The sequence below is a fragment of the Aphanomyces astaci genome (assembly GCF_000520075.1).
Source record: "Aphanomyces astaci strain APO3 unplaced genomic scaffold supercont1.6, whole genome shotgun sequence".
NCBI lineage: Eukaryota > Oomycota > Saprolegniomycetes > Saprolegniales > Verrucalvaceae > Aphanomyces > Aphanomyces astaci.
In genome coordinates this window covers 1,532,778-1,557,158 of record NW_009798269.1, presented here as the reverse complement: position 1 = coordinate 1,557,158, position 24,381 = coordinate 1,532,778, and the positions used below count along the sequence as shown (strand labels likewise).

The window sequence follows — 24,381 nt, the reverse complement described above, 5'->3', positions numbered from 1 at the left end:
CCGGATATAAAGATCGACCCTTTCATTTTGAATTTGCGCGCCACGACGGAACGATGGGAGATGTCGAGGCGAAGAAGAAGCATGTGCGGGAACTCGCGCTGCGAGGAGAGTGGACGATGGCAAGCGCGATCAAAATGCGTGAAGAATTCCATCAAGTGCATGTGGACTTGACCAAGAATGAGTAGATTGAGCGAACTTACGGCAAGAAGATGCTGCAGAAAGCAACAGCATGTACTTTCTCGATACAAATTTGTGTGGGCTGATGTGGGGTGCGTGCGCCTAGATGCTAAAAAAAGCAGTCGGACGCAGTTGAAAAGTCCTTGCGACAGAGACTTGCTGGTGCAGCGTCAAATTGAGCAGAAGCGGCTCCTTGCCTTGGACAAGTTGCAAAAGAAACAAGCTGAAGCAACACGACGCATCCAGCAGCCCCATGCGATTCCAGATCAACCGACCAATCGAGGTGAATCGACAATCGAATCCAATAACTCACATGTAGCGTACATAGATTTTCTCATCCAACAAGAGTTGGAAGCATGTGAAGAGTTTTTCTACGACACATTTGAGCCTGATGGGGTTATGAATTCGTCCAGCGATTCTACATTCCCAAGTTTCCATCTACTCAGCACGCCCCAATCTGTTGTCGGTCAATCCAATTCCATTCCGAACCAGAAAGTGCATCGAATTGAGGTAACACTATATCATCAACACTAAAGTAACCTCTTAAGCTACTGTAGCAAGACCCTGTTGCAAACAACATGTCAATCTTCCACCCACACCAAAAACGCGAGAATACTACTACGACCACAAACCCAAGCGGGTCATTCCCAACTCGACTAACGAACCGGAATGTCTTCACTGGTTCCCACACAGCGACAGGGAATCCCCACAAAACACTTCCTATATCCAAACAAGGTGTTGGACAGCATGTCTATTCCACTTCAACTGTCAACAAGCAACCTACGGCAATGACTGAAGTGACGCGCAAAACTTGGCAACGTCCACCGCAAGCGACTCAATTATTACAAGTTGTCTCTCGCACGACAGCACCGTCCGTGGCCTCATGCCCTAACGTTGAACAGTCCCGCTCCATGTTCACTTTGAATAACGTTACAGTGCGAACGTCTCCGTCGCCCCCACCCCAATCGTATCCCGTGAACAACATACCACAGGTCAAGCCGTATGCGATCTCAGATTTCAAGTACGACGACAAATCCCACCGTTTGCCAATTGTTGATTTATTGTGTTTGGATTTTTAGTCGCCTTTTGGCGGATAGCATTTTCGACGACGAATTCTGCGACCTGGTGCACTCCCTACTTTCCTAATCCTAAACTACGTCTACCTACTCCTACTACTACCTACCTACCTACCTACCTACCTAGCTCCTCCGTGAGTGTCTGCCGTTCATGTATATTTTCGGCAAATGGGGTCGGCACACGCGATATGTGCGTCCCAAAGCATCAGGTCCGATTCCAGGGCCAGCACCGGCAACGGCCTGCCTCGCAACGCCAGACTTTGGCGTGCGTTGTACTGAACGTTGACAAATTCGTGCTGTCGACTGAGCAAATACCGCCACAACGATCGCGTCGGTGCGTGGACTTCCTTGGCTCGCTTTTCCCGCTCCGAGTTGTACTGGAACGTGCCAAACAGTCCCGAGTACACATGTGAGTACACCGTCGTGAGAAGCTCATCGGAAAACTCAAACGCCCACGGCACCTGGCGCCATAATTGCCACATCGCGTCGAGCCACTGCACAAACACGGGCGACTGCTCTTCCAGTTCTTGGGCGTTCGGCGAGTCCCCAGCCCCTCCCCGCCACCGAAACATGTGTCCAAATGAGCACCATTCCTTGTCCATGAGCTCCAAAAAGCCGCGAAGGGTGCGGTAGTACGGATCCAGCATCACCTCCAACAGGCCCGCCACCTGCGACGTCCGATCCCATCCGTCGCTGCAGTGCACCATCACGGATTCCCCGCCACAAAGCAACTGCGATACAGAGCTCGCCGTGAACATGATGCTCGACAAATGCTGCAGCCACAACGTTCGCGACAACGCATCTGGGTTTACGGGGGTGCCGTGGGCATTTGGTTGGCACACCTGAGCCAACGCCACATACGACGACCGGACGCCATGGATGTTGACAATGTCGCAATGACGCAGCTCCGTGTTGGGGTAATTCCGCACGTCTTCTGTGCCCTTGCCATGAGCTACGTTGCCCGCCGCCGCCATTTGACTCCGCGCATCAAAGAAATAAAACGTCGACCCCGTTGTCAGAAGCCGCACGATTTTCTTGTCGGCTTCCGATGCAAAACCAGAGAGCCCGGCACGCGGCTGCGCACAACGACACAACGTTGCTTTGGTGTGGGGATGCCGCCACACGACAGCGGGGACGCGCGCGGCGCTGCGATATGCACTCAATTCCACCAAGTCGTCGTGGGTCAACCCACTCGGCACGACAAACGTGTGGGGATACGTGGGGAACAGACGGTACTCGAAATTGTCCACGAGCTGCCACAGGGACTCGTCAGTGTCGTCGACCAACCCCAACCGCGTGTAATCGACAATGGGGTCGTACAGGTCGACACTGGACGCCTCCTGTCCATCCACGTCTTCCAAACATGCGCCCGACCGAATGGCTTCGAAATGCACGTTGGAAAACGAGTACGACCCAGACGTGTACAGGGCTAACGAGGCATCGATCACACTGGCGGCGACGCTGTCGTCAGCAAAGGCAAACTTGGGGCGCAGGAGGTTCTTGCACTCCAACAGCAGCACGTGCGACGCCGTGACGGCGGTCTCCATGTTGACGACGGAGGCCAGAGGTATGTTGAGCATGTCCCCCGCCGTGGATGTCCAAACCAGGCGGTAGTTAGTCAAGATGAGCATCCCATCGAGGCTGAAGTGCGGATCCATGCCCAGGACCATTTCCCCCACAACGTTTGTCATGTGTCCGACGCTGCGAAACGCTCCTTTGACCGTGTGGCTTCCAAAACCCCATACGCCTAAACCCAAACCTTTGGCAAAGCCAAACACCCCCCCGCGCGCCCCACCCTCGTACGTTTGGCTGATAAGTGTCGACGTGCCTTTCACCAACGCACTGCCCACATGCGTCGACGCACGAAAGAGACCCCGACCCAACGTTCCACCCCGAGTCGATGAGTATCGCTGGAAACAGTCGGTCGTGAGGACCTTGTGTCCGGCGGCACCCATCGCTCCAAACGACTTTGGGGGTGCTGTCATACCTACGCCGGGATGGTCAGCATACCAATGAAGGGACGAACGTACCCACCTGAGGAACTATCATAGGTCATGATGGACGATGCTAAGTCGACAGGGGAAGGGGGGGATACATCGGTCGACACCATGGGGTTGAACGATGGAGACGAGTCGCCGCCAGTGTTTGGTATGACTCCAGTTGACGCATCTGGTTTGTAAAAGACGATGTACGCGACATTGTCCACGCGCAGCTTGAGCACTTCACCTGCGAGGAACGTGATGCCGCTGTCGATGAGACTTGCGCGGTCTTGTGTCGGGTCGTTCAAACGAAACGCAGTGTCCATCATTTCTTCGTGGATAGGCGGGGGTTTGAACATGCCTGGTTTCTCAGGCGTCCCGATGTCAGAGCACTCATCGTAGTCTCCAAGATCTGAAAAGCTACTCGACTTCTTGCGACCACTGAGCATGTATGGACTCGGTATCGACATCCCAGTTCCAGGAAGCAGTGTCGGGGTGGAGATGGGCGTCGATGACTCTTCATGCACATTCGAGATTAGAGGTACGCCAACATGCGTGCATGAAGTTGTACCTGTGGACGTGGTGCTGATGGTCATGGACTTGGGCGGCATGCACACCGACATCCTTCGCGACTCTTAAAATCTCTCTTGTCGTTCCAACGCCACCTTGGACTGCTTGAATCTCCGTTGAATGTTATCCGGACGGCGGGGCCTCATACAATTCCCAAGATACTTTCCGGAGAAAGAGGTACTTCCGGTATTTTCCCCCTTGGATCCTCGCTGTGATGCCGATAACTACTGAGAGCGGGAGTCTGTTCCACAGAAGCGCACCACCGCTATATGCACACCTGATAGTTGATCGCTCAGGTCTCTCATGGATGATGCTATCAAGCATTATCAAAGGGTATCGTTCTCCAATCCCAGTAGCTTTGCATGCAGGGCTTACCATGGCCCAACCACGAGCCGAAATCAATCCACAATAACGTTAAGTCTCCATTCATTCTACCGCTAATGTTCGAGGTATGGCGTTGGACATGTTGGTATGCTGTGGAAGGTGCAATTGTTCCAGGAATGGTACGCTATGGAAGGTTGTGGCTCCATAGATCTTGGCGAAAATAGACCACTGGGGTACCAAGGGGTGGATTTGGCTCCCTCCATATCCCCTCTTGCCATGTCCCCAAGCTCTCGTTTCGCAGCAACAGTAGCCCTGCTTGCAGCATTGTGTCCCCGTCTTGGTGCCGACGCCACGACTGCAGTCCAGAACAAGCGGTACTGCGAAATCCTCTTTGTTACTTCAATCAACGGCTCCTTTGTCGCCGATGTGTACAACACTTTCGGGCACAACGATTGCCCTGTGGCGCTGTGGAATGCCATTACACCAGAGAACGCCAAGAGCGACCCCAAGACCGTCGCGGTCGTCCTCAATGGACCTCGATACTGGAAAATGGACGAGTTCGGACCATTGACCTCGCCCATTGTCAAGGAGAGCGTCGTCAAGTTCGTCGGCGGCCTTAACATGTCCTTGGTCGGCCGCGTCATCATTCCCATGCCGTCTTTGGCCCCGCCGAGCTATTCGATGTCGACGGTCACGCGGAATGCCGATTGGATTTGGCGAGCAGGCACCATGGGGTACTTCCTCACCAACACCACGTCTGGCGACAGCTTTATCATGCAATCAAACAAGGCCACGTCCAGCGAAACCAGCTCGTTGCAGTCGCTTGAGTCACGATTCAAGACTCTGCCATCGACGTGGACGTTCACGGCAATGCGATTGTCCGAGGACTTGAACGTCACAACTCCATCACTCGTGGGCGGTGCTGCAACCTTTGGCATTGTCATCCAAGACGAGTTCCAAAACACCTACTCGTACACGAAAGACGTCGCCGCACTCGCCGCTCGTGCTGGCCTCTTAACTGTGCCGTCAACAGCGACGTCGGCGGAGGCCTTATCCATGACTGGCTCCCTCGTCATGCTCGTCCTGCCCATCTTGGTATTTTTGCAATTGGTGTATTAGTAGTACTAGTAGTACTACTAGTAGTATGAATAATAATACTGGTAATAAACATGTTTGAAACAATCTGATCTTCGCGAAGGCCCTTCTCCATCGTGATTGGCCATGATTATGTCCAATCAATCGCCGTATTGTGCAACTTGACCACATCAGTGGTTTTTCATCTCATTACCATGCTCGCCCGACTGGTGCGCTCGTCGCGTGGCCGCCGCGGCGCCATGAACTTCAGCGCTACGCCATTCGTGCCGCCGCACGACAAACCACACGCTCGATCCATCATCGTTGAAACCGTTCTGGACGAGGACGACGACGAAGAAGATATGGAGGACATGGTCGTGATCGGCCCCGCGGGTGTCGAATGGGGCGGCCCCCAGCGCGGTGGCAAGTACAAGGAACCCACGCGGTTTGGCGACTGGGAAAAGAAAGGTCGGTGTTGTGACTTTTAAACTTAATACGAACCCAAAACACGTTCTAATCGTCGTCGTCACTGTCTCGTCCTTCGTCATCTTCACCGCCACCATCATCACCACCATCGTCGTCATCATCACTACCCTCTTCGTCATCCTCGTCTTCATCGGCGTCATCACCTCCGTCGTATTCGTCTTGCACGTCGAGCGCGTCCGCAGCAGTAAAGCCACCATCGTCGGCGATGAGACCACTATCCCACGTAGAGTCTAGATTGCCGTCATTCCAGTCGTTCGTAGCGTAGTCGTTCTCGGTCCAGTCTCCATATGCCACCGCCTCTCCACCTTCATTGTTCCACATGTTGCCATCATCGCCATAACCGCCACCTCCGTCAACGACGTCATTCGGCATGGGCTCTTCGTACGGACCTGTGTAGTCCATGTAGTCCTGCACTCGCGTGGCCGCATACGCCGGTCCGAAAAAGTACGCGCCAGGTCCCATCCATTCGAACGACCGCCGATCCTGCAGCTGAAAGTCGTCTTCGCATCCGAGCAAGTCGACCATTTCGTCGCCTCCTACTGACCCGTTCACAGCACTAGCAGCATCGTCGTAGGCCACACAAAACAGTCCCGAGGTGTCATCAAACCACCGGATTTTGCCGGTTTTCCACGCAAACGTGGCCACATCGTACCGCTGCAGCCGCACATTCACGTACAGCGCCGCCTTGGTCGCCCGTTCGGACGCCACGTAGTTGTCGTACATCAGCCAACATTCGTGATTGAACAGCTGCAAGTGGCCCACTTCCACATCGTCCAGCACACTCCACTCCTTGTCGCCATCCAAGTACTCGATCTTGTGCTTGCGTTTGGACGTGCAGTACTTGACGATCCGCCCTTGAAACCACGTGGCTTCGAACGGCCAGTACACGCGCACCCCGAGGCCTACCATGGACTTGGCGATCGCATAGCAATTCGGTCGTACAATTTGCCGCTGGTCCCGCGACGGGGAGAACCACCACGGCTGGCCGTTCGTGCCAGGATACGCGTACCAGTCGTCTTCGCTGTCGGCCTCGGACGCCGAGTCCATGTCGTGCTTTCGACGGTCCTTTTGCAGCATCGCCTGCAGAGAACATGAAAACGCATAGTTTGTGGGATTGTACTTGAGCGCATAGTATGTATATACATCAGCATCAGCTCTTGAGGCTTGGCAGACAAAGAACTGTACCTCCGTTTTGGCTTCAGCATCGGCGGCTTCGGCGAGCAACTGCAGCTTGATTTGAGCCACCAACGACTGGTACGCGACCGTGTTGGCCCGCGGAGCCAGACACCTCCGCCACCACCGCTGCAGCCGCTTCGCCGCTGCCGTCTGAGCCATCCATTGCATTCGTCGAACGAGCGCTTTCTTTCGCCCCAGCCAGCCACGACCCACGCGCTGCACGGCGGTGGCCCCTGCGTGTCGCTTGGCAACTCGCTCGGCATGGGCAACGCGGGCGGCGTCGATCGTGCGTCGGGCGGCATGGCGCCGCCAGTTGGACTGAAGTCTCACCGCGACTCGAACTTGATGGCGCTTCCACGCCTTGTGCTCCTCCATGGCTCGTCGAAGCACGGCGGTTTGAGCTCTGGCGGCGCGGCTGCGATAGAGTCGCTGGAGTTTTGATGCGGCGTCGTGACACTGCCGTCGTCGCAGCGAGTTAACGTGGGTGATTTCCACCAGTCGGCACCGGTTCAGGCGAGCGCGGTACGAGCGCTGGACCATGACAGCGCATCGGACACGCCGCTGCTCCGCCACGCGAACTCGCATCCGATGTAGAGCTTGGTTGACCATGGTCGTACCGTGACGCACAAAGTGGCCGCGATATCGGGTCTGGATTTTCGTCGCGGCAACGTTGCCCACCTACTCGTACATAGTCGTCAGTGAGAGTCGAATTGTACGTGCATTGGGGTACATGGAGGCGAAACATGTTGTTGGCGTCTCGGTCTAGTCGAGCTCGCACGAGAAACCCGCGGACGAGGGCTTGGATGGTAGTGGCGCTGCGTCGGGCAACTGACGTGGCAAATGCGCGGCGATTGACTTCGCGGACAAGCCTGAGCATCATGTACCATTGCTTGAGTCGCTTGGCAGCAGGCAATTCGAGCTGAATGCGACGCCACGACGCTGCCTGGATCCGGCCGAGGTGGCCGCGGTACCATGCTTGCAATCGGATGGCGGCGGAATGGGCGATGGTTTTCTGATGCGTGGCGAACTTCAAGTTGGTCGCGTTTGCAAGAGGCTCCAAGCCTCGGAAATGAGTGGCCGAGGTCACGTACGGCAGGTGGTCGGCCAGCGTGCGAATGCCGTTGTCTGTGATTTGTTGACACCCGTTGACGTTGAGGAGCTGCAGCGCCGGCAGATTGGTCGCGACAACGCAAAGCACTTCTTCGGTCAGCAGATTACATCCTTGAACATCGATGGCCTGCAACTGTGTGGCGCCTAGCACGAGGGTAGTCATGCCAGTCGTGGTGATGCGCCCACAACCACACAAGTTGATTGATCGAAGGCGATGACAGTGCGCACCAATGGCGGCAAGACTCCGATCTGTGACCTAGTACCAACAATATCACGGCCAGAAGAAGGTTATTTGATTACCTGGACACAACGTTTGAGGTGCAGCACTCGTAGCGCCATGCACCCCGCCACAAACTTGACCATCCCGGCGTCAGTAATATTGATAAGGCCTTCGAAGCTGACAAACTGCAGTGCGCCACACCCGATCCCCAGCGCCGCCAAGCCCCGATCCCCCACGAGGGGGGAGTGCGCCAAGTTGAGTGACTTGAGGTTGGCGCATTGTGTGAGGCCACCTTGTACGCCAAGCGTACCAGCGAGCCAGCACAAGGCTGCGGATGCAGTTAGGGGTAGTAATACTAACCAAACGGAGGTGTCGTACCTTCGTCATTGACGAGGTTGCAGTGGGCGAGATTGCACTTTTCAAGCGTGTGGTTGCAACACGGCATGAAATCCCGAAGGATGTCGCTCGAAAGGGTGGCGCAGGACGAGAAGTCCAATTCGCGCAAGTCTTCGAGCCTTGTGACTAGCACTTTGAGCACGTCGCGCTTGACGATCGATGCCGAGTAGTCTAGCGATTTGAGATGGGGGCCAATGGCGTGGACAAGTGAACGCATGCCCACCTACGAATGGGTCGATGTTGTTGAACCCATCGATCCATCGACGACAACAAAGCGACGTACAGCTGAAAACGCATTGCACCCTGCTATTCGAAGATGGGAGATCGTGAGCTTTCTCTGCATGATGGCTATGGCCAGTTCCACGAGGACATGGTCCGTCACCAGTGCCGCGTGCGGGCGCAGGTCCAACGTGGCTGGAAGTTGATGCATGAGGATGGCGTCCACGTCATCGTTGGACTGAACACATCGGACAGTAGTTTGGTTGTTGTGATGACGTTTTGGAAGAACGGGGGATGCGACCGCCGCACGGACTTTTCCGAGCTCAATTTTCGCCTTTCCTTGCTTCATGTGGCATGTTTTATCCTTGCGATTCAATACGTAACGGGACAAATCAGTTACAATATTCCCGTTACACCAAAAGGCCACTCAAAAATTAGCAACGAAATTCCATACTAACGTTATGCAGTACGAATTTGTTATAAGTCTGGCAACGCATCGTCGGCAAAGTCAAACTCGTCGTCATCGTCGTCGCCGTCGTTGGCAGCAGATCCGCCACCCAACGCCATCGCGATGCGCGCTTCAAGAGACATTTCCGCGTCGTCAGTGGTATTGCCCTCGTTATCTGCGACATCGTCGTCGACTTCTTCACCTTCCTCGTCGTCCGCGGCGCCTTGCGTGTCGAACGGGTGTGGCCATCCTTCCGGTGGTGTCCAAGAACTCACTTCCGTGACATTGTTGAACCAGTAATGATGGTTCGAGCCTTCGTCAAATCCTTGTTCCCAATCCCCAAACGTCAATGCTTCCTCGTCGCCTTCATCTTCTTCGTCCGCTTCTGCTTTCATGTCGTCCCCGTCGTCGTCTACTGCTTTGTCGTCACCCCCCGCAACGTCGTCAGCTGCTTCGACTTCGTTTTCATCCAACCCATCGTCGTGTGCTGCTGCTAGGGTTGAGTCAACAGGAACGACGGCGTTAAGATCATCGTCGTCGTGACCGCCGCCATCCAACGTCTCGTTCGCAGTTGTACCGTCAGGCACTGCTTGAGTTGTTGAGGCAGCGGGCAAGTCTTCCAAAAAAACGTCGTCGGCGTCAAATGGGTCATCATGTAGAGGAGTTGGCGACGTGAGCTTGTCCACTTCTGGTATCGGTATAGTTTCGGCTATTACTGCCAAGTCAAATTCAAGCGACGAATCATCTTGTGACACTTGAGCAGCAGGACTGGCGCCATTCAGTGTTGTTGGAGCTTCTGGATAAAGGGATGATGTTGCGGATTCGTCCGTCGATGCGAGGACATTTGCAGCATCCGCTAGGAAGTCGTCGTCGTTGCCACTATTCAAATCAAAGGGGCTGTCGTCTTCAAGGTCGAGTGTGTCATTTTGGGTCACAGTTGACGGCACCACTGGATTGTGCACAGGTGACAGCAGATCGAGCGACGTCCCTGATACTGTTGCAGCAGCTAAAGGGTGTTGTGGAGGAACAATAGGCGCAACTTCCAGTTTGGGAGGCTGCACCACCGTCAAAGGTGTCAATGGCAACAGGTGACGGAGCTGGCCTGACCGAATGGACGCACACATCGCGCGAAGTTGTGTCGACCCCAGACCGGTCGCTGTGGTCGCAACATGGTGCACGAGCTGTTTGAGTGTTTGCTTGAGTAGATTGAGTTCGGCCAAAAGCGCCAGGAGCGGCAATGGCTGCGTCGACGATTCGACGGTGGCAGTGTCAAGAACGGCTTGGATCGATGGGGAAACCACCAGGTCCGCAAAAATATCCAACGATTCCTACGCAATCGATGAGGACCTGACTTGGTACGCAATTGAAACGCGAATGCGTCCAACCATACCAAGTTGGCTGTGTACGCTGTAAATGTGGTCATATCTCCGCTGCTGCGTTCGCACAGCCCCAAGAGAATGTCCAATGCGGTGCTCGCAGTCGCATGATCTTCAGTGACCAACGTGATGAATTCGTTGAGGCGAATCTGGGCCAAGAACGAATCGGTGGACGTGACGATCAGAGGTCCGGGCTTGACCGAGGATTCGTACAGTGTTTTGGTTGGTGAAGCAGTCCATTTTGACGTAGGGTCGAGTACGGGCAAGTCCACGAGTTGGGTTTCTGCCAGCACGAGTTTTACGGGGGACGTAGCCACGGCGTGTCGAAGTTGGTCCTCTATGAAAAATCTATTTCAGTCTAGTTGGAGTCGCAAGCCGGTCACGCTGCAACGCGAGGGTACCTCGTCGTTTGAGCCGTTTGTACAGGGCGTTGGCAGGTTTTTTCTTCTTTTTGGCTTTGTCGCGGGCCTTCTTGTGTTCTGCGTGGTTATACAGCGAGGCTTTTGTCGGCTGGAGAAAGTTTTTCGTCAATGGCACGGCAGCCACGTTGATTTTCACTTGCGATGTGGGACGGGTCGGTCGAGGGGGATGGCAGAGGACGCCTGGCGGCGGTCCATTGCAAGCGGCCGAGACTTGCCGTGGCGTACTGAGTGCAATGGCCACTTTTTGCTGGCTGGAAAATGAAACAGTGGGTTTGGAAGAAGTCGCAGCAGCAGCAGCAGCAGCAGTGGCGGCGGGGGGAGGTTTCACTGGTGGAGTTTTCCGAGCAGCGACGTGGTGGGGCAGTGCTTTGCTGCGCTGTTCGTCCTTGGACTTTTGATGGGTACGCGACACCTTTGGAACAGGAGACGGCGGGGCGTCCTATGATCGATCAGGTCATGTCGAACGATGATAAAGCAAACAACATCCTAATGCACGTACATGAGGTGGATCGCACACGAGCCCCAGCAAGTCGCACGCTGAATCGACCCACGGCCGAGGCAGTTCCAGAAACTCAAACATCGACGTGCTGGAGGTGGTTGAAACTCCTTCGGGTGGGTGTTGTTTCTTCTTGTCCTTGATAATAAGTGAAGCCAAGTGGATACATCCGAGGGACCGCAAGGTTGGGATGATGTTTAGAATGTGCGCGCTGTTTGCTCGATGTTTGCCCTGGCTCACGACGGGGTTTTCGTCAATGTTCAAGTGCGTCAAGTTCTACAAACGACAGTATCAGCATCCCATGGTGACAGTATTTTTACAGCTTATTACTGTAACGTTACCTTGTTCATCGACAGGAGCCGGAGCGATTGTGGTACAATGATCGCATTGTACGATAGGTTCAAGATCTAATCAATTGCTCTTATCGGGGGAATGTGCCATACTGTACACAGAACGTACCTCTAATTGCTCGAGGCACTCGAGGTTCTTGGCACATCGAATGAAGTTGCCTTCAAAACTCAAAGCTCGTAGCTTGGTCAAGTGTTCAATTCCGCAGATAGATTTGAAGTGATTCTTCGACAAGTCCAGGACCTATACGTTTCGTCCTCCTTATTAAACCTATACTCATATAGTATCGAGCTAGCAGGACTTTCTATTCCCATACAGTACCTCGACGTTGCGAATGCCCACCATGTTTGACGCGGCCAGTTTTGTGAGTTGGTTGTTGGACAAATCCAACACCCGTAGGGCCCGCATACATTCCATCTACCCCAATGTTAAGAGAATATCGGGTCGGCGGTGTCACTATTTTAATATGTTCTTACATCTTTCAAGAACGCGACGGATTCCAACAAGTTGTTGGACAACACGACCGCCACCACATTGACAAAATCAATGGCCTCAAACGCCCGGGACAACGACAAGCCTGTTCGAATGTCGTTGTGCTGCAGTTTGGCCACAGTTCTACAAATCCAATCAACTACCAAGCACGAAAGAGGTGGTGCGAGATATGTACCGCCTCTGTTGCTGGACCACCACGTCGTTCACAAGGCACACTTCAGGCAACGTCGTCTCGACCACCTCAGGCACTGCGCTCGCATCTGCACCCGACGGTACTTCTGTCGCAATTGGGAGCCCTTTGTCTTCGTCGTAGAGAATGGTATCTGCGTAATCATCCAAAGCCGTAGTTTCTGGTTTCTTTGGTGACGGATCTTGATAGCCCTCGTCGAATGATGATGCAGCAGCGTAGTCTTGATCGGCTTCGCCGTCGTCAGCCTGTTCGACGTTCAGGTCGTCTGAAACAGGTGTGTCTACTGTCCCGCCTTCTTCGACTTCAATATGCACATGGAAGCCATCGCGATCGTCGTCGCTCGCAGCATTTTCGTCGCCTCCCACCTCCACGTCATTGTCTTCAAACGGAATGCACGGACGGTCGTCCACCAACGGCTCTTCGTGCAAAACTATTGCATTCTCAATAGGTGCAGCAATGGGTTCCCCATTGGTTTTTCCCACGACGGGCTCTTCATGCAACAACGACTTCAAATCGGGCGAGTTTCGGCGTGGATACTCTGGACTTGATGCAGCAGACGACAGCTCGTCCTCGTGATTCGCCGGTTTGGAATACGGGGACGCAGGGGGTCGACTACCCCCGACACGTGAATCCACGACGAACAAACCCAAGGGCTTCACGAGTTCGGCGTGTCGAATCTGAACCAACGAGTCCCACGGAGGCATGCCCGCAGTGTCTCTCTTGGGCGGCGATTTGGCATACTTGGCCAGGAGCAGGTTCTCAAGACACGAACGGGCGTTGAACCCGCCATCGTTTTGCCACGTCATGGCGCTGAGCTGGTCGGAAAAGTACGTCAGGTCCTTCTTCGTGGGCTCGTCGCCCCCTCCGCAAAGTTTGAGCGCGACGCGAAGTTCACCTTCGTCCACCCCCCCAGATGCGTTGTAGTCGATTTGAACGAGGACGGCTTGGATTTCCAGGCGTTTGTCTTCCCGGAGCAATACCGCAGAGTACTACACGCCTGGTGTCAAGCACAGGACGCTGCAAGGTAGACGTACCTGTCGAATGTGCTGCGACAACTCGTCCGACACGTTGTTGCCTTTGAGCTGCACACACGTGAGCAAGCGAGTGTGGCCGGGAAGCTGCGATAAACGTTAAATTTACAGGAAAGCTACTAGCACTGCCGGAGACAATCGTACCTTGTCGTGGGAAAGGGGTGGTGATGACGACGGCAGAAGGGATCCCGGAGATCCCTTTACCAGGACCAACTGGTGGCGCATGAGTTCCAATATCCCACGCACTCCCTAAACTAGGTGAGAAAGTGCATGCACCAAACGACTACTCGTGTGCGTACTCTGTCTGAGATGGAATTGTCGCGCAAGTCCAACGTGGACACGAGTGGCATTTCCAGCAAGGTTTCCACTAGCGCGAGCAGTTGATCGTCGGTGATGTTTTCTTCACGAAAATCCATCGTCGTGATGTCTTTCTGTGTCGAGATGGCTCTGTATATCATCTGCAACAGAATCGTGGAGCACATTAGTATACCGTTATCGTCCATGCGTACGTTTCATTGGCGTACCTTATCGATGCAAGGAGGTGGCGTCACATGATGTCGTGCCGCGGCCGCGAGGTATGTATCGCGGAACCTACAATCGCCTCTTGGCCTGCATTTTGTCGAGAAAGGACTTACTTTTGAAGGTCATAGACGGATTGAGGGCGAAGGTCCAACCCCTTCTTCTTCCTGAAGAGCTTTCCCAGTTTACTGATGCGCGATATATCCATCGCCACTCCGCAAAGCTGCCGCTACGGTCGATGCGTTCGGAGTTTCGAATAGCCGCAGGCGAAACAGCGCGACGGTTTCGGAAAGGGGGCATCTGGCGCCTTCAGTGTTCCATCATGAGCTCATCATTATGTCCTTGCATTTACGTTCGCAAAGATGCATGCCTGCGGGGGTTTCGGCGATGATGCATCCACTGCACGCTCGATGGACGCGACCGCGGTGGTTCGTGAGGGTCGAATTTGAATTTGGCGCAAGTTCACATACACTCTTGATTCTAAATCCATTTTAAACTAGAAATAAAAAACACATGAAGAATCAAAAAACATGTCAATGAATATTAACATTTTATTTGTAAATTGATTCGATTGTCATTCTTTGTAATTTTTTTCAAACCAACGATTTTCAACAACCACAGCGATGGGGATTGCTATCATAGAGGAAGCCGGCGACGATCCGAAGCTGGCGCAGTGCCTCGCGATCCTTGCAGGCAAGTCAGATGAACACAAGTTCGCAGGTCTCTTGATGGTCACGAAGCATCTTCAGACCGAGGATGAGTCGGCACTGCAGCGCATTCGGAAGGCGGTCATGGATACCGCAGGCATATCGTTCTTTGTGAGGTTGCTCCATACGCAAGGCGGTGGCGATGGGGATAATGCTGCCGCTGATGGGGATGGAGATATCTCCCCTTTTCAAGCATTGGCCCTCAATTTGATCTCAAGGTACTATGTCAATCAACCTACAATCAACACTTACCTCGCTATCTCACATAGCTTTTGTCAAGACATATCATTGGCGCGTGAATTCGCCACGACGGCCGTTGTCTCTGTGGTGCTCGACGTCCTTCCTACAGCCGTATCTACCACCAACACAGTCGTTCTGCAAGATTGCGTCCAAATCATCCATGGACTGTTGTCATTCGACGTACGTGTACCTGGCTGGACCTGCATACACGATTCATGCAACTCCTTGACACATCAGTCCCACCATCCCCGTAGGTTCTGACAACACATTCAACATGGAAAGACATCGTTGTGCGGGAGATTCATCGCTGCAGCGTGTCGACTCCCGTCCAAAACACATCACTCACCGTGCTGCTCTCATTACTACAAGCTTCTCCCACCGTCTCAGACAACGAGCTGGCCATCCTGTGCGACTCCTTTGCAGCCATTTCCACACCTTCGAGTGCCAAATCCGTCTTACAGGACTTCTTTCTCGGCACATTGGGCTCGTACGATCGTACCCTTGTCCATTCCAACGTCAAGTCCCTTGCTCGCGGTCTCTTTGGCGCATGGCCGTCGCATGTCCACGACGATGTCACGCGGCGCGACTCATCGCTGCAGCTATTGGCGCTGTTGTTGTCCTCGTGTGGCAGCAGTGCCTGGCTATTTCAAAGTGACCAGCCTTGGGTCCACATCGCTCTCCAACTAGCCGCCATCGAAGCGAAGCTTCTATTGGACGACGCCGAGAGCGTTTTGATCGATCACGTGGTGACCCCAACTCCCGTCGCCGCTGACGACATCGTGTTGAAGCGCGTATGCCGCCTCCTTCCAGCGTCGTACGGTATTCTCGAGGCCGTCCTGGGCGGTCTCATGGTGGACGCCAACACCGCTGCGCTGTCGCACACGACGCTGCTGCAGCTCAAAGACAGCCTTGGCCAAGTGTTCACGGTCGTGATCGAGTTTCTCACGACATGTCGGGATGCCCTGGCCAGTTCCAACTTGACTTTTCCCAGGAACGATCTCGACCCGATTGTCGTTGCCACTATCCGCGTGCTGGGCGCTTGGATGGCAGAAGAAACGGACCTCTTGGCCGACCAACTGGTCGAGTTGGTTCCATTCCTCGTCACGTTCACTCCGACCTCCCTTCCCCCCATCCCGTCCACCGACGAGCAGCCGTGGGACTCGGACGACGAGGCCGACGACCTGTCTACGGCTCCAGACCCGACGGATGTGGTGCCATTTTTGCTGCCAGGATTGCTCCAGCTAACCGCCTTGAACGCCGGGGCGGCAGCCGTGGCCACCAACGACGCCGTGCTGCAGCGGATCATGCAATTCACTGGGGTGGTGTGTAACCGGATGATCGCGGCTGGCAACGAAGGTGTTGGCTCGCTCACCATGTGTATGGGCATTTACCTCAACGTCTTGTTGTTGGCGTCCCCGACTCCTGCGAGCCGTCGGTTGTTGGTCAAAGCCCTACCAGTGTGGCAATCGCTAGCTGTGCTCACGTGGCGCCACGTCATAGCGTTGGACCCCGACATGGACGACCAGAACGACCACCCGTCCGACATGTACCTGCTGCTATTGCACATTGCGATCGTGGTTGCCCTGGTCCAGCCATCGGCGATGACATCAACGACCCAACTGGCGGCGTGCACCAAATGGATTCAACAGCACGCCCCCTCGATGGCATGTGAAGATGCATACGATTTGCACATGTTGGCATTGCGAGTACTGAAGTAAACAACAAGCTCAAGTGGGAAAGCTACCTAGTATGCTGGATAAATTAATAATCGAGACTATGTGGGAAGAGAGAGCGCAGTGGAGTGGAATGAGCAAAGCATGATGGAACCGAACGACCGCTAGACGGACGACGCAATGATCTCTGGCGGCGGCGACGTGGCCAGCCGCGCCCGTTTGTGGTTGTTGCTGCTGTTGGCAACTTCGCGACATCGGCGCCGAGTCAGCGGTGGCGCCGGAGTCTGTTGCATGAGCGGTACCTGCGCAAGATGACTACGGTGGTGCCTAGTCGACAGGCGTGGCGTGGGCAAACAATCATGTAATGGGCTGTCCAACGAGTCGTATGAGTCGAGGTCGCCCACATGTCCTTGCTGGAGGATGCGCGCGTTCATGACAGGCGGCATCATCGTGGAAAGTCCGCTGCAGTAAGCCGCGGTGGTCGTAGTCGCGGACGAAGACGTGAGAGTCGAATTGGATGTTGTGGGCGGGTTACGCCGAACACGTGCGTTTACGACAGCTCGAATAACTTGGTTGCTAGCGGGAAGTTCCAGCAGTTGGGCGGTGGGCATGTTTGCCTGAGACTGCTGAAGGATGATGGTTGTGTTGATCGCGTACACGCTGTAATTGCTAAATGCGTCGGTGGGCAATTGGTGCCGACATGTGGGGCACGTGCTGTGCAGCTTCAACCACGGGTCGATGCACGACAGGTGAAACTTGTGGCGGCACCCTGGCAGTTCCACGCAGTCGTTGTCAAAGCTGTCCATGCACACGACACACGCGTCGCCATTGGTGACTGGCACCACGCTGTCCTTGAGCGCATCAACGCATGCCGCAGACGCAGGCGAGACACTGTTCAATTGGGGCATGATGTATCGGATGATGCTTTGCACCCACCGCGGGCTCTTGAATAGCCGCAGCGCATCCTTGATGTGTGAGTTGGGTGGCGCTGCATACCGCACGTTCACTCGAATAGCCAAGTCCATCTATGCTGCTGCTCTTCGTCTGCCTCCTGGTTTCCTCAACACAGCGCTCCCGACGCGGCAAAATGGGAAATGCCATTTGACGTCGTCCGTTTTTGCTGTGCGGGCGACGGTGTGGGGGTTCGTTTTTTAACTTCCGCCATGTTCATTATTCTTATACTTGGGGTTTGTATGTAGAGGGTGTTTCTCCCGAGATAGGCACCGCCGCTTGGTTCTAAAAAAAATCCGAAAAAAAAAACGACAACCTTGTACCAGTGTATATTTAGAGGCGGCCAAAGGTACAAAAAGGTTTTGTCAATGGGACCAGGTCAACTTATCAGCCAATCACAGTGCGTTTGATTCCAACCACCCCCTGTGATTGGCTCAATAATGGCGGCTTTGTTTTTTTTTTCACTCACGTTTGCCCCGTCGCTTGGCCCTGTCCCACAACTTCAACCTGACCATTTGAAATCCCCCGAAGGTTAAGAACCAACATGTCGGCGCCTAATTATAGCCAACCACCTCACTTTTCATTGATGGATTTCACTCGATATCGAAGGACTCAACGGCACCGCCAGGACTTCTTCTCATCCAGGCATCGAAGGAGAGAGGTTGTGAAAATGGTTGCTCATTGTCGTGTTAACAGGAAGTCGGGGGTCGGGTTGTTGCCGCCACAGCTTGCCGCAACTCTACCAGACCATTAGGTGACACATGTCACGGAACTGTACTGTACCGGCTAAAAGGTCGTGAAAATTGACAAGCTGTTGCATGACAATCTCGTGCGACCGTGTTATACGCCCCTGCACCCTCCCCATGTCCTTCTGCACCTTCACCATCTACTATGTGTGTAAAAGAAGCCCTCCTCATCCCGTTTGTGTATGCACCTGGGTGCCAGCGCCAATGTGATGGGCGTGTACGGCTGTCGACAGCTTGCCCATCTTGTGCTCGGCGTCCCCAATTCGCGCTTGCAACGCCAAAAGTAAATCCTTTGTTGCTGCATGTCTCCCGTCGTCAATAATGGTTGCCTGAACACCCCCATCCCCCATCACCTCTATGTACGTTATTAGAAAGATGCATAATACCTCCTGGGAAGAGTTGGAGGTGGTTGCCGCCCACGTATTGGCTGCCAATTTGAGCGATGCAATGTCGGCTTCCCAGGTCTGACGCATACATTCCAAGCGATGGGCCACTTCCACCGGCCACTTGGTCGTGGCCTAATCGTTGTGAAGTTGACAAGTTGCCAAAAATCGCAGATCAACCTGGGCGAGCTTGTCGTGCATTTCTTGCAGTTCCACCAGCACAAGCTCGTGCTTTTGGTGATGCGCCTTAGCCATTTCTCGTACACGATTCGAGATCGCTTCAAACTGGATGCGGTCGGCACTGCGTTGGGTTCCCATGTCGTGCATCCTATGATACGCAACCCACCGGCATAATCATATCATCCACAACTCGTCAATGGGCAACTATCTGTACATGGATTCCATTTCCAAATGCAATTGCTCCAGTCGTTGACTGGAACCGTGATTGTTGTTCGTGTGGTGGTGATGCTGGGGGTTCAAGTCGTTGGAGTGGGGAGCTGACGTGTCAAAGCAAGTTCGAGCCGCAAGCGATGGGGGGAGACACAGCCGTAGTTTGAGGTGCTCCTTGTCCAAGGCAAACAATCGCGAGTCGAGGGCCCCAATCTTCATATCCAAATCGTGGAGCGACTAGAGATCAATTATTGAGGTATTGGTTGAAAAAAACGAGGGGCGTACATGGGAGGTGAGCTGCGAGTCTTTGTGGCTTTGGTCTCGAATGTTGTCCAAGAGAGACTGGGTTTGACTCAACTTGGCATTCGCTGCGTTGCGCAACGAGTCCATCTAGGTTTGTTGAAAATTTTGCGTCCATTCTCGTCGTTTCCACCCTCGTACCTCGCCACGAATGATAGCTAACTGCTCCTTCATCGAATCGACTTCGATCTTGACGTTGTCCACTGTCATGACCACGGCCTACACACGTCCCCCTTTGTCCGATTTTCATGACGAGAAAACGAAGCAACAAGTTAGCCAACCTCATGATCCAGTCGCATTTCGTGCTGCGCGCGTTCCAGCTTCGCGTCCATTGCCTTGTGAAGTTTGACTTGCATGTCGAGTTGATGCTGCCTCAAAACTTCGACCTGCTGTTGCAAGCTGAGAAACGTGTCTTGGGACACGGCTTCGAGGTCGAGTTGCTGGGTATTTTCGAACTCCAGTACCTAATTGACACTGGGGTAACCACGCATGGATGCCCAAAACCCAGTTGTTTCATGAACAGAATATATCCTCCCAACGTACTTGCACGGCGTGGGCCAACGCGTTTACTTTGGGCACAAGGTCCACGGCCAGCGTGTGCAGATTCGCGCTCGTTTCTTTCACTTGACGCTCGGCGACTTCCCTGCGCTTGCGCTCTTGAAGCAAGTTGTTGCTTCCCCCTAAATAATGGCTCGCTTTCGGTTGCTTGGGTTTGGCCGTAGTCGACATCTTCAACGGGTACGGCGGCGGTGGCGGCATCGTGAAAGTGATTATTTTCTGATCTCCAAGTTTGAGCGTTTCAGAAAATTCCTGTATACTTCGAATCGACACCCCAATGCCATTAGCATGCCATTATTGATTGTTGAAAAATTAGACGTAAAGCTAGTAGTAGTTACTTGCAATTGTAGATCCCATCACGGACTGACGGTCGATTCCTCGGCTCGAAATCAATGCATTCGAGCGCCAAGTCATTGAGTAAACCCGGCATGTTTGAGAACGTCGGATGAATGATCCCAGACACCACCACGACCATGATGGCGGTGTCGATGAGCAGCCAGTAGTCGCGGTAGTTGGTCCGATCGCAGTACGGCAGCTGGTGGGTCGAAAACTCGGGACAAAAACATACCGTACGAAAGATGTCGGCAGCGACTGAGTAGTGGTTGTACTCCAGAATCAATGGGGCCATCCATCGATACATGCAGACTCCCAAAGTCATCGTATCTGTGCTGTGTTCTGTGTACCATCCCAATGTCTATCACCTTTGTGCCCTTGGTCGAGGCGAGAAGGATGTTTAGAGACTTCAAATCGCGGTGGATGATCAAGAACGAAAGAATGAATACACCAATCCTTCCACGGTGCTGTAGATGCATGTCAGCTTGTCCTGCCACTGAAAATCCCTTGGGTTTTGATGGCCCAAGTAGTCGCGCAGGCCGCCCAGGTCCATACACAACTCCAACACATACGCCAAATCGATGGGTTTACCCCATGACGCGCCCACAAACTCGACAATATACGGCGATGAGAACCCCGCCATGAACGTAATTCGTCCACGAAGGCTTGCACTTCGCGAACCGTCGCCCGCCCCGGCAGCAGCCGCCTCTTCACTGCTACCCGCCGACCTCGATAGGCATCCAGCGCGACTTCTGCAAACGCTCCAACTCCCACCACCCGTTGAGTTGCCAACTCATCCGTATCAATCAGGTACAATGAAAGGGCGTGCAAGTCAATGCTCCCATTCCCTCGGATTGCGTCGAAGGCGCAGACGACATGTCTGACAATGGCCCTTTCGTGTGGGGGGACTGCAGCATACGCCAAGGCTTCGTCAGCTGATGCCCCACCTTCTAGCCCCCTTGTTGTTGTTGTCGATAGACGCACCAAGCTACGATACTCAGAACGATCAACACCCCAATTGCAGAAACCACCACAATGAGCGGAATCCAACCTACAATCGAAAGTTAATATGAGATCCCTGTCAGGAATGTGACTGTTCGTATGTCCATCGTTATTACAAGTATTACGCGTCGTAAACTACCAGTACATGTAGAAGAAATTGAGCCATTCGTATCCGAGTCGGGAGTGTTCCTGTGGTTGGTAGCTTTGAATTCTTGAAGCCACGGGTTCATGATGATGGGACTGGACAGAGATAGGATGAATGTATTGGTTTCGCACGGAAAGATCAACGCTTGGTGGTAGGTATTCGATGGACAGGAAGTGTAGTTGGCTTCTCCGCATGTACCTGAAGCCCCACGAGGTAACGTGTGGATCGCAGGCTACTTCCACCTTTGGCTAGCGGCTTGGAGTTTGTACAGTCGCCGTTCAGGCACCACTGTGGCGTTCAATGTAACTGAAGCGAGGAGGCCGGAGTGCGCATCGCCGCTGACGAGTTCGACGGCTCCTTTGAGGGATGGACGGCAAGGCCGATCCTACCACCACTTCACCCACGACCCACGCTATGTCCCATAACACGGCTTGGCGGAGTAGGTTTGGCAGGCTCCTGAGGTGACGCTACCGCTGTACAGCAGCATAGTCACGGTATCTGGCATGGTGACGCCGTCGTAGAATACAGTATTGCTCCAGCATTAAGATTAGCTTCGAAGCGAGAGACGTAGTCGAAGCTGTCCTTCCACTTGGTCATGGTATTGGGCTTTCACTGTTATTATTTGATGTGACTCTTCGCACTGCGGTAACATCACAATTCCACGGCTAGCAATAGCAGAGACGAAAGACAAAAACACAACGTATAGTACTACTGTATTGCACCATTAACTCATGTACACTTACATAAGTTACCTACTGTAGTAATACTACCGTCAACTACAGTACCACTGTACTGTAGCGACATCTGAGATGGTTGAACTTTCGGCGCGACATCATCTCATTTCGGGTGTCGCGTACTGCAAGTCCGTCACTTGGACGTCGACGTGGTCCATGGTCATACCGATAGACGGGCCAAGAGTCCATGGGAAGAGCACTGCCGCCATACATACGTGAGGGGAAACGTCGTGGCATTTGTCAGCGCCGCCGTTGGTGTCTCACAATGAGAAATTCAGCCGTGATGAGACACTTGGATAATAGATAAGCCATCATTTAATTTATCCCTGACACATGTCAATCCAAACTGACGAGCCACGTAATCGTAAACCCTGTTACGGTGGAGGTTAATCGGGGCAATGTCTTCCACGATGCAGAAGTGCACCTCTGGCATTCAGTTGACTAATCGTGAGCTGTCCAATCGCTTTGGAGGATGCATAGTTGGTAGTACAACGATGCATGAGAAACATCAGGCGAGCCGCTCAGTGGCCACTGTTTGGTTAGTCGTGACTTCCAGAATCGAGTAGGCAAGGGGCATGGCGGCGTACAGAACGGACGGGTTTGCAGGATGCGTTGCCATCGCCGCGGCAATGCGCTCCACCATTTCTCGGAACCCACCGTGGTTTCCTCGGGTCATTTATTTCCCATGTTTGTGTAGCATAACTCCTTACCTGTGTTAGTCATAGTACCAGTAGTCACTGCCTTGGTCAGGGTCAAGCAGCCCGCAATTTGAACGTCGGCACTGCGATTTTGCCGCATAGAGTTGCAAATGCCATGGATGCACACGGCCGCCCCCTGAGAACCCTCCATCGATTTCAAGTGCTTCGAAATGGCTTTTGACGTTTCCCTGGCGACAGTGAGTTGCCGATTCGGCTTGATAGATGATGTCAGCGCCAATTGCGAAGATTGTACTGGCATTGTGGCATCTACCCCCAAATCACTTCACACTGACAGACTGTTGCTATATTTTCTTCATAAATGTACAGTACATATTTTGAGCCACAGCATGCCGTCAGACCACACGAGCTGGGGTGGCTGTACAGGGCTTTTGATTGCTCCGGTGTGGTTGTCTGCCACTACATCCGTTGGCACAGGGTCCAAGCAACCACGCACTGTATTGCCTCGTATGGTAGATGTTACAGATGTGGCAGGAACGTGCTTTTTGGTGGTAACCTCGCGCTCGAGGGGATGTGGCACCAAGATCGGGACGGCACTTCGTGCAAAACGAAGCTGGCGTGCGCACCCACAATGCCATATCGACCGACACTGAAGACCCCCGACGAGCCAAGGCGTTGGACCTCCCACAGCCCCACCATCGGATCTATCCATCGACAGATATTACAAACGCAAGACCTTATGGGCCGCTGTAGTACCTTGCATTCGACTGTTTTCTCCGCAGAGTTCACATGCATGTATAAAGCGTTGATTGAGAATACACGCAGTGCAAACACACCCGTCGCACCTTTGCGTGATGGGTTACGACGTTTTGAAGGCCATCGTAATCCCGAAACAGCCGATTTTGGTGTGTCGACCAGGCCAAATACTTGGTCTTTTGCTCTTGTAAATTGCGTTCTAGCGCGGTGGCCGCGAGGATTTTCTCTTGGTGATTGAAAGAGCTGCTGCTGACATCCGTGTCAGCCATGTCGATCAGTTCCCGGTGTTCGCGATGGACGTTCTGTGCCAACATGGCGGCCGAGTGAGCTGCCTCGACTGCTGCAATGTGTTCACGCATGAGATGGGAACCTTCAATGGTACTGTCCTTGTAGATAACGGATTTGAAATACTGCAGGCCAGGGTTAAGTCGGGATGGTGGTGGTAGCTCTTCCCAGAGTTGCAGGTGACGAGCAATCGAGTCCATGCTGAATGGAGATTGTGTGGCGACCTTCGGACGAGGCACATATCGGCTGCGGAGTTGCTGCGTGTGGGTGTTCGGTACGCTCTCAGAGCGCAATGATAGACTTTGCATTCCGTGCGAAAGGAGTCATGTTACGCAACGAGATGTAACCGCTCTCCGTTTCAAACGTCATAAATTTCGAGAAGTCCAGCGTTTT

General features: G+C 53.6%; 11 protein-coding genes across 15 annotated transcripts; 4 read left to right on the top strand and 7 right to left on the bottom strand.

The window, feature by feature from the left end:
- Positions 1-53: 53 nt before the first annotated feature.
- Positions 54-1,323, top strand: H257_03881 (hypothetical protein; the record flags this gene model as incomplete). Its single annotated transcript, XM_009828178.1, has 5 exons — positions 54-155; positions 186-231; positions 284-460; positions 1,114-1,198; positions 1,257-1,323. The coding sequence occupies 5 exons, from the start codon at positions 54-56 to the stop codon at positions 1,321-1,323; spliced, it is 477 nt and encodes a 158-aa protein (XP_009826480.1).
- On the bottom strand, positions 1,206-3,959 carry H257_03880 (hypothetical protein). Its single transcript, XM_009828177.1, has 3 exons — positions 3,804-3,959; positions 3,288-3,749; positions 1,206-3,240 (listed from the first exon to the last, which is right to left on the bottom strand). The coding sequence occupies exons 1-3, from the start codon at positions 3,853-3,855 to the stop codon at positions 1,403-1,405; spliced, it is 2,352 nt and encodes a 783-aa protein (XP_009826479.1). The 5' UTR covers positions 3,856-3,959; the 3' UTR covers positions 1,206-1,402.
- A 213-nt stretch (positions 3,960-4,172) lies between these two features.
- Positions 4,173-5,308, top strand: H257_03879 (hypothetical protein). Its single transcript, XM_009828176.1, has one exon. The coding sequence runs from the start codon at positions 4,274-4,276 to the stop codon at positions 5,243-5,245; it is 972 nt and encodes a 323-aa protein (XP_009826478.1). The 5' UTR covers positions 4,173-4,273; the 3' UTR covers positions 5,246-5,308.
- A 57-nt stretch (positions 5,309-5,365) lies between these two features.
- On the bottom strand, positions 5,366-9,168 carry H257_03877 (hypothetical protein). The gene is made up of 6 exons (XM_009828174.1): positions 8,872-9,168; positions 8,571-8,811; positions 8,273-8,520; positions 7,593-8,228; positions 6,872-7,540; positions 5,366-6,766 (listed from the first exon to the last, which is right to left on the bottom strand). The coding sequence occupies exons 1-6, from the start codon at positions 9,154-9,156 to the stop codon at positions 5,714-5,716; spliced, it is 3,132 nt and encodes a 1,043-aa protein (XP_009826476.1). The 5' UTR covers positions 9,157-9,168; the 3' UTR covers positions 5,366-5,713.
- Positions 5,382-5,722, top strand: H257_03878 (hypothetical protein). Its single transcript, XM_009828175.1, has one exon. The coding sequence runs from the start codon at positions 5,416-5,418 to the stop codon at positions 5,686-5,688; it is 273 nt and encodes a 90-aa protein (XP_009826477.1). The 5' UTR covers positions 5,382-5,415; the 3' UTR covers positions 5,689-5,722.
- Positions 9,169-9,211: 43 nt separating the features above from the next.
- H257_03876 lies at positions 9,212-14,390 on the bottom strand. Of its 2 annotated transcripts, XM_009828172.1 has the most exons (14): positions 14,246-14,390; positions 14,135-14,201; positions 13,910-14,068; positions 13,755-13,859; positions 13,614-13,697; positions 12,565-13,568; positions 12,374-12,512; positions 12,219-12,314; positions 12,009-12,140; positions 11,891-11,956; positions 11,553-11,825; positions 11,033-11,492; positions 10,646-10,968; positions 9,212-10,583 (listed from the first exon to the last, which is right to left on the bottom strand). In XM_009828172.1, the coding sequence occupies exons 1-14, from the start codon at positions 14,335-14,337 to the stop codon at positions 9,285-9,287; spliced, it is 4,299 nt and encodes a 1,432-aa protein (XP_009826474.1). In that variant the 5' UTR covers positions 14,338-14,390; the 3' UTR covers positions 9,212-9,284. The 2 variants fall into 2 exon arrangements, with proteins under 2 accessions (XP_009826474.1, XP_009826475.1); XM_009828173.1 differs by lacking the exons at positions 13,755-13,859; positions 13,910-14,068; positions 14,135-14,201; positions 14,246-14,390 and having other exon boundaries at positions 13,614-13,730.
- A 341-nt stretch (positions 14,391-14,731) lies between these two features.
- On the top strand, positions 14,732-17,926 carry H257_03874. 2 transcript variants are annotated; one of them, XM_009828170.1, is made up of 4 exons: positions 14,732-14,822; positions 14,879-15,054; positions 15,106-15,256; positions 15,331-17,926. In XM_009828170.1, the coding sequence occupies exons 2-4, from the start codon at positions 14,921-14,923 to the stop codon at positions 16,792-16,794; spliced, it is 1,749 nt and encodes a 582-aa protein (XP_009826472.1). In that variant the 5' UTR covers positions 14,732-14,822; positions 14,879-14,920; the 3' UTR covers positions 16,795-17,926. The 2 variants fall into 2 exon arrangements, with proteins under 2 accessions (XP_009826472.1, XP_009826471.1); XM_009828169.1 differs by having other exon boundaries at positions 14,732-15,054.
- On the bottom strand, positions 16,809-17,889 carry H257_03875 (hypothetical protein). Its single transcript, XM_009828171.1, has one exon. The coding sequence runs from the start codon at positions 17,772-17,774 to the stop codon at positions 16,914-16,916; it is 861 nt and encodes a 286-aa protein (XP_009826473.1). The 5' UTR covers positions 17,775-17,889; the 3' UTR covers positions 16,809-16,913.
- A 310-nt stretch (positions 17,927-18,236) lies between the features above and the next one.
- Positions 18,237-20,314, bottom strand: H257_03873 (hypothetical protein). Of its 3 annotated transcripts, XM_009828166.1 has the most exons (10): positions 20,063-20,314; positions 19,801-19,983; positions 19,661-19,738; positions 19,505-19,609; positions 19,224-19,456; positions 19,010-19,157; positions 18,833-18,964; positions 18,635-18,775; positions 18,484-18,586; positions 18,237-18,439 (listed from the first exon to the last, which is right to left on the bottom strand). In XM_009828166.1, exons 1-10 carry the CDS (start codon positions 20,276-20,278, stop codon positions 18,390-18,392), a joined length of 1,389 nt encoding a protein of 462 aa, XP_009826468.1. In that variant the 5' UTR covers positions 20,279-20,314; the 3' UTR covers positions 18,237-18,389. The 3 variants fall into 3 exon arrangements, with proteins under 3 accessions (XP_009826468.1, XP_009826470.1, XP_009826469.1); XM_009828168.1 differs by having other exon boundaries at positions 18,484-18,775; XM_009828167.1 differs by having other exon boundaries at positions 18,237-18,586.
- Positions 20,315-20,411: 97 nt separating this feature from the next.
- Positions 20,412-21,053, bottom strand: H257_03872 (hypothetical protein; the record flags this gene model as incomplete). The annotated part of the gene is made up of 2 exons (XM_009828165.1): positions 20,412-20,771; positions 20,862-21,053. The coding sequence occupies 2 exons, from the start codon at positions 21,051-21,053 to the stop codon at positions 20,412-20,414; spliced, it is 552 nt and encodes a 183-aa protein (XP_009826467.1).
- A 1,746-nt stretch (positions 21,054-22,799) lies between these two features.
- On the bottom strand, positions 22,800-24,188 carry H257_03871 (hypothetical protein; the record flags this gene model as incomplete). Its single annotated transcript, XM_009828164.1, has 5 exons — positions 22,800-22,957; positions 23,020-23,256; positions 23,320-23,406; positions 23,504-23,651; positions 23,793-24,188. 5 exons carry the CDS (start codon positions 24,186-24,188, stop codon positions 22,800-22,802), a joined length of 1,026 nt encoding a protein of 341 aa, XP_009826466.1.
- Between the last annotated feature and the right edge of the window lie 193 nt (positions 24,189-24,381).

Excerpts from the sequence above, each read along its gene's own strand:
- H257_03874 (XM_009828169.1), top strand. The coding sequence starts at position 14,753 with ATGGGGATTGCTATCATAGAGGAAGCCGGCGACGATCCGAAGCTGGCG. Across the intron at positions 15,055-15,105 it reads GCCCTCAATTTGATCTCAAG|CTTTTGTCAAGACATATCAT; the intron begins GTACTATGTCAA and ends TATCTCACATAG. Across the intron at positions 15,257-15,330 it reads ATGGACTGTTGTCATTCGAC|GTTCTGACAACACATTCAAC; the intron begins GTACGTGTACCT and ends CCATCCCCGTAG.
- H257_03878 (XM_009828175.1), top strand. The coding sequence starts at position 5,416 with ATGCTCGCCCGACTGGTGCGCTCGTCGCGTGGCCGCCGCGGCGCCATG.
- H257_03877 (XM_009828174.1), bottom strand. The coding sequence starts at position 9,156 with ATGAAGCAAGGAAAGGCGAAAATTGAGCTCGGAAAAGTCCGTGCGGCG. Across the intron at positions 8,521-8,570 it reads CAACCTCGTCAATGACGAAG|CCTTGTGCTGGCTCGCTGGT; the intron begins GTACGACACCTC and ends CTGCATCCGCAG. Across the intron at positions 6,767-6,871 it reads ATGCTGAAGCCAAAACGGAG|GCGATGCTGCAAAAGGACCG; the intron begins GTACAGTTCTTT and ends TGTTCTCTGCAG.
- H257_03880 (XM_009828177.1), bottom strand. The coding sequence starts at position 3,855 with ATGTCGGTGTGCATGCCGCCCAAGTCCATGACCATCAGCACCACGTCC. Across the intron at positions 3,750-3,803 it reads CATCAGCACCACGTCCACAG|AGTCATCGACGCCCATCTCC; the intron begins GTACAACTTCAT and ends ATGTGCATGAAG. Across the intron at positions 3,241-3,287 it reads GACCTATGATAGTTCCTCAG|GTATGACAGCACCCCCAAAG; the intron begins GTGGGTACGTTC and ends ATCCCGGCGTAG.
- H257_03876 (XM_009828172.1), bottom strand. The coding sequence starts at position 14,337 with ATGGATATATCGCGCATCAGTAAACTGGGAAAGCTCTTCAGGAAGAAG. Across the intron at positions 13,698-13,754 it reads CACCCCTTTCCCACGACAAG|CTTCCCGGCCACACTCGCTT; the intron begins GTACGATTGTCT and ends CGTTTATCGCAG. Across the intron at positions 11,826-11,890 it reads GGCTCCTGTCGATGAACAAG|AACTTGACGCACTTGAACAT; the intron begins GTAACGTTACAG and ends TGTCGTTTGTAG.
- H257_03873 (XM_009828166.1), bottom strand. The coding sequence starts at position 20,278 with ATGCCGCCACCGCCGCCGTACCCGTTGAAGATGTCGACTACGGCCAAA. Across the intron at positions 19,984-20,062 it reads CGTTGGCCCACGCCGTGCAA|GTACTGGAGTTCGAAAATAC; the intron begins GTACGTTGGGAG and ends AGTGTCAATTAG. Across the intron at positions 18,965-19,009 it reads TGCACGACAAGCTCGCCCAG|GCCACGACCAAGTGGCCGGT; the intron begins GTTGATCTGCGA and ends CACAACGATTAG.
- H257_03875 (XM_009828171.1), bottom strand. The coding sequence starts at position 17,774 with ATGGACTTGGCTATTCGAGTGAACGTGCGGTATGCAGCGCCACCCAAC.
- H257_03879 (XM_009828176.1), top strand. The coding sequence starts at position 4,274 with ATGCTGTGGAAGGTGCAATTGTTCCAGGAATGGTACGCTATGGAAGGT.